The sequence below is a fragment of the Rhinoderma darwinii genome, chromosome 1 (genome assembly GCF_050947455.1).
Source record: "Rhinoderma darwinii isolate aRhiDar2 chromosome 1, aRhiDar2.hap1, whole genome shotgun sequence".
Classification (NCBI taxonomy): domain Eukaryota; kingdom Metazoa; phylum Chordata; class Amphibia; order Anura; family Rhinodermatidae; genus Rhinoderma; species Rhinoderma darwinii.
This window is the reverse complement of record NC_134687.1, coordinates 625,267,244-625,280,109: the sequence shown is the minus strand read 5'-3', so window position 1 is coordinate 625,280,109 and position 12,866 is coordinate 625,267,244. Positions and strand designations below refer to the sequence as shown.

At 41.2% G+C, this 12,866-nt stretch overlaps 1 protein-coding gene across 1 annotated transcript in view; it reads right to left on the bottom strand.

The window, feature by feature from the left end:
• PLCXD3 (phosphatidylinositol specific phospholipase C X domain containing 3) overlaps positions 1-10,866 on the bottom strand; it is an 82,706-nt gene extending 71,840 nt beyond the window's left edge. Inside the window, exon 1 of the mRNA XM_075842359.1 lies at positions 10,585-10,866. Within this exon, the coding sequence (XP_075698474.1) occupies positions 10,585-10,861 (277 nt within the window). The 5' untranslated portion in view covers positions 10,862-10,866. The remainder of the gene's footprint in view (positions 1-10,584) is intronic.
• Between the last annotated feature and the right edge of the window lie 2,000 nt (positions 10,867-12,866).

Here is a 12,866-nt window from a genome sequence, read left to right as displayed (position 1 = left end):
ATGTGAAACAGTGCATTTTGAGTTTTTTACTTCTAAAAAAAAATCTGTTCTGAGATTTGTTCAATAAAATTTGCATTATACGCCAACGGTTGATGGCTTGAAGATTATACTGACTGTCATTTGTATCGACTATTTAGGAAAATCAGCGAAAAATAACATTTGCATAATAATTTGGAACGCGGTGTAGTTCGAAACTACTAAACATTGGTTGCCTGTAGCCATGGCCGGAACAAAGTCTACAAGAGGCCCAAAAAAGCAGAAGCAGAAAAAGGGAGAATAACACAAAAATTCCAGGCTTCAGGTAAAAGATGAACATTGTACATCTACAATATCTTAAAAGATTACAAAAATTCCTTCAAAATGTGCTATACAGTGCACAAATAACAGAACATGACTGTTCAAATATTACTGTCATATTGCGTGATCAAATAAAAGAGAGATACAGTACCCAAATAATACTTACCCCTTACAGTATTCAAAATACTGCCAGATTGTGCCCAAATAATCAGGCTATAGAGTACCCAAATAATACCCTCTATACAGTGTTCAAAAATACTGCCATATCCTGCCAAATAAGAACCATACAGTGCTTTGGCCTCAAGTTCACACGGTGGTTGATGCCGAAGTACAAGGGATTTGTTAGTCCTCTGCTATAAGGGCTCATTTAGACAAGCGTGAATCTCATCTGTGTGCTGTGCATTGAAACACACAACACATGGTCCCATTGATTAGGGTGAAGGGGAGTCCTTCGTATAATCCAGACAACATATACAGCTACCTGTCTGTATCCCACTACTGAGGTGGCATCGGCGAACAAACAGTTGCACAGGGACCCAGTAGGTAAGGGGCGCACTGCCACCCTAAAAGCAGCTTCCTCCTGTTTAATAGATTGTATGCGAGGTACTGGGTTAAAGAATTTCGTGGATCCCAAATACTGGTGGATTGTTAGTAAGGGTATGTGCACACGATAGCTGCCTTTTACGTCTGAAATTACAGACTGTTTTCAGGAGAAAACAGCTCCGTCGTTTCAGATGTAATTGCTCCTCTTCGCATTATGCGAGGCGTCTTTGACGGCCGTAAATTTGAGCTGTTCTTCATTGAATTTTCACTTCTTTGACGAGGCAGTACGCGTAAATTACAGGTCGTCGGCACAGTACGTCGGCAAACCAATTCAAATGAATGGGCAGATGTTTGCCGACGTATTGTAGCCGTATTTTCAGGCGTAAATCGAGGCATAATACGCCTCGTTTACACCTGAAAATAGGTCGTGCGAACCCAGCCTAAGAAATCGGGGGGCATTCAAGAGCAAGGGGCCTATATACCGTTCTTGCATTGGGGCCTTCTGCAGTTTGATTTTTCCCCTTTGAGGTTAGGGTCCCTTTTTTTTGTAAAAATAAATCTGTTTTAAAAACGGCTTGAACATGCTGGCGGAATATCGATACAGGAGACTACAAAGAACAGAAAACACAGTATCAGTGGCTTCTCCTATAATGTAACTGATATATTTGCTCAGCTGTGAATCAAAAGTCATTTATTTAATATATAGAATTTTATTTTAGCGGAGATGAGATCTATGGTCCGATAGCAAGTTGTAGTCTAAATATTACATTGTGACTGATATCTATTGTGAGAAGTTCGATTTTGCAATTTCCTTTTCTCTTTTCAGTCTCTGCTTTTTTTACATGTCATAAAATCATATGAAACTATATAACAATAACAAGACTGCAAAGGCGAAATAGATTTACATCACCCATGAGAGTTTATATTTCATGTGCATTTATATAGCTTAGAAAAATTTTGCTGCTTTCTTTCAGAAACAGGGCCACACCTGTGGACAGGTGTGACACTGTTTTTTGGAAGAAAAACGTCATGTATTTCTATCCTGGACAACATCATTAACTTCTCAAAAACTGTATTTAGCTATACACACACACACACACACACACACACACACACACACATATATATATATATATATATATATATATATATATATATATATATGTATATATGTAAATAAATAAATATGAGAGATGCAAAAGTTCGATCAGCACATTCCACCTTATAAAGGTCGCCTTGTCATGGCAGGTGGGATCACACAATTTGATCAAAATGTGTGCGAATTTTTGTCTGTATGGGCATTAGGGGTATGAATGTTCAACAGAGGCATGACAAGTATTCATGGGGCCCCGTAGCAAAACATAGAACAATGAAAGCTCAATACTATAAGGACTCTCGTAGGCAGCAAAGGAAACCCAGCCCAGATTCAACGAGTGGGCAGCAATTTTCCGGGTGTGAATGCTATTCTTATTTACTATGTACACACGTACTATATGTATTATCAGCCTATACATGACACATGCTATTTCATATATTATATATAAAGAAATATACGATACACGATAGGTGCCAAAAATTAATATGGCCGGTGTTGTGTATCAATATATTTAAATGAACATGTTAAAGGCAGCTAAATTGACCTCAGCCCACTTCTATGGGGATTCTCCCCTCTTCAAGTCAATGGGTCACTCTTAAAAGAGTTCTCCACTTTAGACAATCCCTATTTAGACAGATTAGAAAGTCTCTCTCCTTGTGACAGGAGCAAACGAGCGCCGATCAACGAACTGTCTCGTTGATTGGTGCTCGTTTACACTGCCCAGGACAGGCCGTTTCAGTTCCCCTGCATCGCCACCACAGGAGAAATAAAGCATTACACAGTGCCAATTCATATCAATGTGTTGTCTGTGTAATACAGGACAGGACGGGTCCAACAGAGCGAGAGACGCTCTTTATAATCGCTCTCCATTCTGACCAAGATATGAGGGTCCTGAGCAGAGGACCCCCCTCTATTAACTCAGAATTCACTAATAGACAATTGGTTTTCTAAACTGGACAATCCTGTTAAGATTAGATACACCTTGAATGTTTCTACACTAGGGCTGGATTCACACGAGCATGTTACGTCCGTAATGGAAGGAAGGAAGACCCGGACCAAACACACTGCAGGGAGCCGGGCTCCTAGCATCATAGTTATGTACGATGCTAGGAGTCCCTGCCTCGCTGCAGGACAAGTGTCCCGTACTGTAATCATGTTTTTATAGTACGGGACAGTAGTTCCACGGAGAGGCAGGGACTCCTAGCATCGTACATAACTATGATGCTAGGAGCCCGGCTCCCTGCAGTGTGTTCGGTCCGGGTCTTCCAGCCGAAATACGTTCCGTCCATTATGGACGTAACATGCTCGTGTGAATCCAGCCTAGTAGAAAACTTATATTCAGGAGAAAATCTTCAAGTCTATGCTTGTAATGGAATATAGAGAATCAGGAATTATTTATATAAAAAGGGGCTGTCTAGTTTTGCTTGCCCCACATTGACAATCCCTGTCCATTTGTACTACTAAGATATTTGGATTTCTTCCGACCCCCTCATTAACCAGCGCCGCTTCTCCCACTCTGGAGGGCTCAGCTATGTATTACATGCTGGCCCAGTTCTATCCACAGCGATATCAGCTGAACGTTGGGGGGGGGGGGGGGTTCAGGAGCCAGACCCGTGCCAGTCAAATGATACAACCCTTTTTGAAAAGCCCCATTAGGGCATTCTCATTCAAAAGAAGAAGGTTCCCCATTTTGGACTACCTTCTACGAAGAGCAGCACCCGCTCTGGTGGTCCCAGCAATGGGTACGTGTAACGTGGACCATCTAGACAACCGCTTTTCTAAAGAAGGACCTGGTGGGAAAAAATAAAAGAAACGGTCCCGATCGGACATCTGAATGTGGTTTTGGCTGGTGAGGACAATGTGATCTATAGGAGGTAAGACTTCTGCATATTTTATAAAATATTATTATTTTTTTTTTTCTTCCAAAAATGGATAAGAAAAGCTAATTAAGTCTTGAATGGAAGCGTTTCTGTCTAGCAGGATCCTTATAAGTCAATCCATTAAACATTACCGTTATCAATTCCTAAATTAGCAAGAAATACAGGCAGAAAGCCAATTTTCAATTTCCATTTGTAAGAGGAATCCTGCGTGATAATAATTGAAAGAGATGAATATTCTGCTCCATTTATTGCTTTCTGACATACAACCGGGAGCAGAAATGACAACAATGGCACATGAAAGAGAAGCATAAAATATTGTACGGATCTGACGTCCATCACAAATCAAATATATTACCGTGACGTATCGTATACTCAAGAATTCTGCAGCGTATTCCAGTGGAGGGTGAGATGTGAACAAATCTCATCCTCACGCTGCGGTTAAAATGAGCAGAAAAGACGTGCGGATTCTCAATCCAGATTTGTCACTGGTTTCCTCATTGACTTCAATAGGGAAGTCGAAATCCGCAATAAATCCAAAATGAAATGTATTGTTGCAGATTACCTGCAGATCCGCAGCAAAATACGCAATTGCGGATTTTAAACCCATTGACTTATTTTTCTCCTTTTAGAATCCGCATGAATATCCTCAGAGGCGAATCCACAACAAATATGTACCAAAATCCGCACGGTTTGGTGTGGATTTTCACCTGAAATTTTTCTGCAGCAAATCCGTCCCATGTGCTTTTGCCTCTGTCTGGCTACACAGGTCACACATATGGTATGTCCGCAGACGGAGAAGGGGGTGGCTTTCTTTAAGAAAGTTGTTGTCTCCGTAAGACATATGTATACGTTATATAATAAAAAGTTCTGCAACGTTCAATATCCTTTGTTCTTAAATTCCTTATTCCTTAGGCCTCGTGCACACTTCCATCACCGTTTTCACGGCCGTTTTTGACGGATCCGTGTGCCCGTTTTAGCGGCCGTGTGATTTCCGTGTGCACTCCCGTGTACACTCCGTGTTTCCGAGCACCGAGCATGGTACTGTCCAGGGTGCTGAAAGAGAAGGCTTGTTCAGCGCTAGCCACTGTACAGGGTGCTAAAAGAGTTAATGGGCTACACTAATCGGCGGTAACTCTTTCAGCACCCTGGACAGTGACTAGCACTGAAGAACCATGCTCGGCGCTCGGAAAATAAAATTTTAATGAAATAAAAAATAAAAAAATAAGTTCATACTTACTTTCCTCCTGTCCGGCCTCCAGGGATGACGTTTCATCCCATATCACCGCTGCAGCCAATCACAGGCTGTAGTGGCGGTCACGCAAGTCAGGATGACGTCAGAAGGCCGGCCTCCAGGGATGACGCTTCATCCCACGTGACCGCCTCTGCAGCCAATCACAGGCTGCCGCGTCATACAGGAAGGTCGGACTGGAGGAAGAAGAGGGACTCGTCACCACGACAACGACCGGGTACGTATGAACTGATTTTTATTTTATTTTTAATCAGTAGCCCCTTTTCTCTATCAGTGATTGATAGAGACAAGTGGCTGCCGATTAGTGTAATATCTGTAATGTACTTCTGCCCGCCCAGCCGTTGCTAGGCAACGGCTCCGTCACACACGGACGGCACACGGATGCCTTCCGTGTGCCTTCAGTTTTTTTGACGGCCCCATTGACTTGCATGGGCCTCACGGTCACAGAATCTCGGACCAAAGTAGGACATGCTCTACTTTTGATCAGAACGGAGCAACAAGACCGGAAAAAAAAAAGTGTGCATGGCCCCATTGAAATGAATGGGTCAGGGTGCTAGCCGTCAGAAAAACGGCTAGCACCCTGAAGGAAAACACTGAAGTGGGCATGAAGCCTTATCATTTTCAAAATCTCTGCTTGCTGTTAGTAAATGGAAACATTCCAGTTTACATCCTAAGGGTATGTTCACACGGCTTATTTTCGGCCGTTTTTCGGGCTGTAGATGGCCGAAAAATCGGAATCAGAACGCCTCCAAACATCTGCCCATTGATTTCAATGGGAAAAACAGCGTTCTGTTCCGACGGGGCGTGTTTTTACACAACCGTTTTGAAAAATGGCCACGTAAAAAAATGTGTATGTCACTTCTTGAGCCATTTTTGGAGCCGTTTTTCATTGACTCTATAGAAAAACAGCTCCATAAACGGCCGTAAAAAACACTGCCAAAACGCAAGTGGCTTAAAAAACGGCTGAAAATCAGGAGCTGTTTTCAAGGGAAAACAGCTGCTGAATTTCAGACGTTTTTAAAGCCACTCGCGTTTTATACGGCCGTTTTTAGAGCTGTTTTTCTATAGAGTCAATGAAAAACGGCTCCAAAAATGGCTCAAGAAGTGACATGCAGTTTTTTTTCGCGGGCTTCTTTTTACGCAGTTTTTTGACCGCACCGTTGGAACAGAACGCCATATTTCCCATTGAAATCAATAGGCAGATGTATGTAGGCATTCTGCTTCCGTTTTTGCAGGCGTTTTTTGAGGCGTAAACACCCCGAAATACGCCTGAAAACACTACGTGTTCACATACCCTAAGACTAAAACCTATCCTGATCATGTCCAGTGCTCAGTTCAGAGCTCATTACAAGAAAGAGCTATACATACACCTTACAAGCCATGTACCAGCGTCATTTGTACATGATTTTCAGCCTAACAGCAAGCAGAGATCTTGAAAATGGTTAGGAATTGAAGAACAAAGTCTACCAAAAAGTTTCACAACTTCTTATTGTACAATGGTTAATCTTTATTAATATAAAACTGGAAAACGCATTCAATAAATGGTACTATGTCTGTCTTCATTATAAGAGGCAATGTTATCGTGGACAATGTGTCTGGCACTATTATGGGGATTCTGTGGTTAACATTGTTATGAAGGTACTGTGGTTGGCATTGTTCTGGGACATTATTATTTGGGCACTGTACTGATGTACAGTTTTCCAGCATATTACATTGACGGCCTATCCTAATAAGCAGAACATAGGGGCAGTATCTGGTACAGTGGCCATCGATACGAGAGTGGCTATGCCTGGTACTGCAGCTCAACCCATTGGTGGCCTAAATTTGGTACTTTCAACTGGTGTAACCTGAACAGTCATATCGCGATTTATTAAGGGGCAAATTTAGTATCGATGTTTGGAGCAGCACCAGAGAATTTCCAGAATTTCTTGGGCCATAGGTGATGCCTGACTATCGCCGACACCTATGACATAAAAGAGTTAAGTCTTTCGAGTTGCGGCGGCTCCGTTATGGTGAGACAACTTCTTAAAATTTAGGTCATCACCACCTAATAAAAAAATGTTCTCCATGATTTCACACGTCTTCTAATAAATTCCTGAAACTTTTCCATATATTTCTACACAAATTTCAAATTTTTTTTTTAATTGATTAAAAATGAATTCTGCAGCTGTCAAGGACACATGAGATAACGGCTTTCCATTTATTCCATGTAAAATGGAGCCAGCGAAAGCAGAAAACGAATCCTACTCCGTGATAAAAACATTACAGCAAATAAATAAATCAGCAGCTGCACCTTCCAGCTGTTAGCGGTAATTTCAGGGCTCCGCACTTATCAAGCTTATTACCATATATTTAATAAACAGCAATTATCCTTCCATGAATACACGAATAAAATAAAAGGAATTCATTACGTTCCCCATCAGCCTTCACTTTTCTTCCCTTATTATATACATCTGGTGCCAGCGCCAAGTAAACATCAAAAATATCAAAATAATCGTAACATTGTATATAAAACGTCTCTAAAATGACATAAAAATACAATAACAAATTTGTATTTCCTGCATTTTTTTCAGAGAACAGACTGATTCCGGTCCTCGTTTCTTACAATATGAAATGTGGTGTTTGTATTTCTGTACTTGGTGTCCTTGAGATGCAGCATAGGACGTCTGGTTTATAATGCACCTGTATATTATATCCTAGATAAAAATCTATATATTACGTTCTAAATTTTCCAGCTATTCACCCCCTCCCTCAGCATTGTCTGTGCTGTGCCTGTTCCAGTTGTCATTGGCAATGTCCTGTAGTTCCATATCATGTGCCCAGAATAATACCCTCTGTCAGTATTGGTCCGTGCCATCACCAGCTGTATGAACAGTAGGAGGTAATAATTTGTCTTAAAGGGCTTAGAAAATCCATTTTCAAATTTCCCATTGGAAAATTCTTCGTTTCCACTAGTTTCCCCTGGTATTTTCAGGATCCTAGTCTATTAACCAGAGGAGAATGGCTACAAAGAATCTTTCTTGCTCTGGAGGACCCAAAATGACCGTGGATAACACAGACCGCCCATTAATTTTAATGGGAATATTGTAATACTTTATTTTTCCTGTGGGGGCACTATAGGGAAATTGAACACTTGCTGATGGGAACCCCTACAGATTACTTCTGCTCACTAGGAATTGAATTACGGTCAGTGGACTCTTCTAATAAAAAGAGATTTTCCAAAGTGGAGAATCCCTTTAAGTGGCAACGTTGCATTAAATAAAGGGGAACACAAACATTTATCTTGCTTATACTTGATCGTCGCTCTATTCAAATTTTTCTTTGCTGAGGTGAATGTTAGTCGGACCCCCACCGATCTAACATTTATAACCAATCCCTTGGTTAGGTTATATATGTTTTTGGCTGGAATACCCCTTTAAGCATGAAGGAATACTGGAAAAGGGGAATATTTTCTTGCTGGTGCCTCCTGTGGAACTACAGGACAATGCCAGGTGCAGTTGGAATGAACGCAACACAAAAGCAGCAGAGGAGAAACTAAAAATAATGCTGAGGATTTTATATTATAATAGTATAAAGCAACAGTATAATAGTAATAAAATAAAGGCAAAATCCCAAAAAGTGCATTTTCTGACACTGAAAAGAACTGTACACGCACTCATGAATGTAACCGGTCTCTTACTCTACACAGTTCACTCCTTGGAACAACTATCTGTGCTCCAGAGCTGCTCTTCCTTCTTGATCTCGATCGCCTCAATCACAGTAAGCCATGTTGATGCCTCTGGTCACCCAGTCACACAGACACTTCCCTACCCTCTCCTCCATCTCTGTCAGTTGTGTCTACTTTATTCTCATAGTCACACTCTTCTGTAAAATTGGATTGGTACACATGGCGAAGGGACTCATTTACTTAGGTGAGAATGCCCACATCCCGGCAAAGAGCTGGTAATGCAAAATCGACCTTTTATTTTTTTGTACTCATTTCAATAAAGAGTCAAATAGGGTAGAAAGTGGTTATAATAATAGGGCAAATATAGGGTTTTAATAATGCATACTGTCTACCAGCACACTAGTACAAATAACAGTAAATGTAATATAATGGCGACATAATAAACATCACTACCCAAAATAAAACCTACATAAAAAGCAAATCTAACATGTATAATGTATGGGTTAAATCACAGTCACGCACATTAAAAACTCATTATTTCCCAAACAATAGTCGCCGACTAGTTATCCGCTGAGACAATACCACCTAATCCCGACGTATTCTCTTAACCTTCGCTTCCCTACAAATTAGTCAGCAATTCCCTGTGTCATGTGAAGGGTTACAGCGAGGGCCATCTCCAGGCAATACATTCACATCGAATTAATTCCGCAGCCATAAATTGTCCATTTCAGCGCTCAGGACGACTTCTAGTGGCGTCCTCTGAATCCCGCGCGTTATTCTCCATTTTTACATTATGGTTGATTTTTATACCCTACCCCTCCCCCGTCTGATACCATGGTGGTGTCAATGCCCCATGCTGAGCCTATTGATTGATATCTAATTTCTGGGCTGGTGCCTGATATAAAAGCTGCAGCCTCTTCTCCCGTATGCCGTGCAGCAACCTTTGCTTTGTGCCTAACATTGTGCTGTGAGAAACTTCAATTTAGCAGAGACTTGACAAGAATATTAATGATTCGGGGGCCGCGTGATGGTCCAGACTCAGAGCGCTCCATTAGATGATGCCAGGTGCAGGTGGCACATATATGGCACGGTTCACACACATGCGTTTTATTATGGATTCTGAAGAGAGGGGCATCTGTGATCAGTTTTGCAGGAAATTCCGGAGAGTGTGATACATTGTATCATTTTACAAATACATTGTAACAAAAAATATCACCAAACTTTAAACATGGCACAAAGATTTAACCCTTCATATGTGAGATCCTATAGCAAATCCTTCATCTCCAAGCCTGACAATTCATCTAGACACCCAAGTGGTGCAAAGACCTTGATGTAAGGACAAAGCACCAGTGGTCTTAAAGGGACCCTTCACCTAAAGTCTGGGGAACACAATGTAGGGTTGTTTGTAAGGAGACATTGCAGGCTTCGGAGAGGGGATTGACAGGGTGTCCAGAAATAGGTCTGATCCCCATGATCCCTACTTCACCTCACATGGGTCTGGTTCTGAGACATATCTGGGGAGGGTTTTAATAGGACTTGTAGAAGGATTACTTAGATCATTATTGTGCAGTTCCCCTTTAAATGTGGATACTATATACATATTCTATGTCAGGCACCTGTAGACATTGTGCATGCTTCACCCACGTGTCTCATATACATAGATATTATATATAGTCACTATTACTATATACTGCATGTAATATGAATATAAAATGTATATAAATACTGTCACCCTATAGAGTCATACAGCCCCATGCACATGAATGGATATCAGAGTGGTAAGTGCAGGAGATGCCAAGTGATGACCTGCAGCTGGATGGTATAAAGTTGTAGATAGGAAGGTAGTACCAACCTGGAAGAGCTAAACTTGCGAGTGGCAGCCTGTGGATCCTCTCGGGTAGATTTGCCATCCAGTCAGCATACTGCAGGTCGCTCTTTCCTTGAGATGAAGCCATTGTGCTGCGTCCTGTGCCTGCCTGGCTGTGAGTGCTGTGCCTGCCTGTGTCTTGTGCTTGCTCCTGCGCTGGAGAGTGCGCACACAAGGCGCACCACACCCACACGATGGCGCACACCACACAGCAGCCACTGCTCTCTACATCATACCCACCATGTACCCCCAGTGCCCGCATCAGAGGCTGTGTACTCACCCATCACCCCATACAGCAGCCCTGCTCCTGTCATCACCATGTCAGCTGAATGTGAAGGGTTAAATGTAGATACAAGGAGAGATGATGTATGGGAGTTAGGAAATCTATCTATCTATCTCTCTATCTCTCTCTCTCTCTCTCTCTCTCTCTCTCTCTCTCTCTCTCTCTCTCTCTATCTATCTACCTATCTCATATCTATCTATCTATCTCTATCTATCTCTCTATCTATCTATCTCATATCTATCTATCTATCTATCTATCTATCTCTCTCTCTCTCTCTCTCTCTCTCTCTCTATCTACTTATCTCATATCTATCTATCTATCTCTCTCTATGTATCTATCTCATATCTATCTATCTATCTATCTATCTATCTATCTATCTCTCTCTATCATCTATCTATCTCATATCTATCTATCTATCTATCTCATATCTATCTATCTATCTATCTCATATCTATCTATCTATCTATCTATCTATCTATCTATCTATCTATCTATCTCTCTCTCTATCATCTATCTATCTATCTATCTATCTATCTATCTATCTATCTATCTATCTATCTATCTATCTATCTATCTATCTCATATCTATCTATCTATCTATCTATCTATCTATCTATCTATCTATCTATCTATCTATCTATCTATCTATCTATCTATCTATCTCATATCTATCTATCTATCTATCTATCTATCTATCTATCTATCTATCTATCTATCTATCTATCTATCTATCTATCTATCTATCTATCTATCTATCTGTCTGTCTGTCTGTCTGTCTATCTATCTAATATCTATCCCCTAATTGTTTTTCCCCCCATACATCATTAGACTGCATTTAGCACCACTAAGTAATCTTCTATTTCAGTAATAGACCAAGGTGAAAGCCACTACAATGAACGCTGACATCTACCAGCTGATTCCTGCTCCTCCGCCATGTATAACGCCATCATTAGTGCTCAGGGCTAATTGACTAATACCAGACTGTACATACATCTTTCCTGAATAACAAGCCTGTCGCCCTCTCCTATACAGACTTCTTTCACATACAGTATGCTCTGACATTTGCTGTACCGAGCCTTTAAATCTCATTATAGACCAACAAATTCTACAAAGTAAAGTACATGGTGAGTGATTGGTTACATTTCTAGCTCGAAAGTTGGGTGACAACCCCTGTCTTGGTAGTAGTAATGGCGGCCATATTAGTTGTCACTTATTACAGAACCCTATATGACTAGGACACTGGATCATAATACAACCTAGCATGTGGTTTCTGGGCGATACTGAATACGTGTCCGTGGTTGTGTAATATAAAACGCTGCCTGCTGGGAAATTACACCTATTTTTACAGTAGATATTGCTCTTTCTATTTGCTGAGATAACCTGAGGATAATACGGTCTAGTTGCCCGGGTACGATTATCAAACGCCACCTCCAAGTATAGATTAGAGGGTCGCATAGCGCGGCCGAGCTGCTCATTGTTTGCCATCTGAAAACCACTGAAAGTGAATCCATTAAAAGACAAGTAATCAATAGGCTTACCACTAGCTCAATACAGGCGTGTGTGTCTGATGCCCGTAGCTGCTGTCCAGCACAGTGGTGCTGAATCCTTAAAGGAATTGTCCAGTTTAGAAAACCCATTTCCATACACCATATTAGGGAATTCTGGGTTAATAGAGTGGGTCTTCTGTTCAAGAGAGCATCTTTTGGACTGGAGGACCTTTCCTGTCCCATTCTGAATGGACCCTGTGTAATGCTTAATTTCTCCTGTGGTGGCGCTGCAGGGAAATTAAACACACTGTCCGGTTTAAAAATATCTCGGCAGTGCCAAAGGGGTTTGATTTTTCTAGATATCTTTCTTTCTGGAAATCAGTAGGGATCCAAAATCAAAACTAGCAGTACTCCAGTTGTGCAGTGTATACTGGAACATGTTGTGCACATCACTGCTCTGGTGACATGGGCAGTTCAAACTAACTACTCTCCAAATT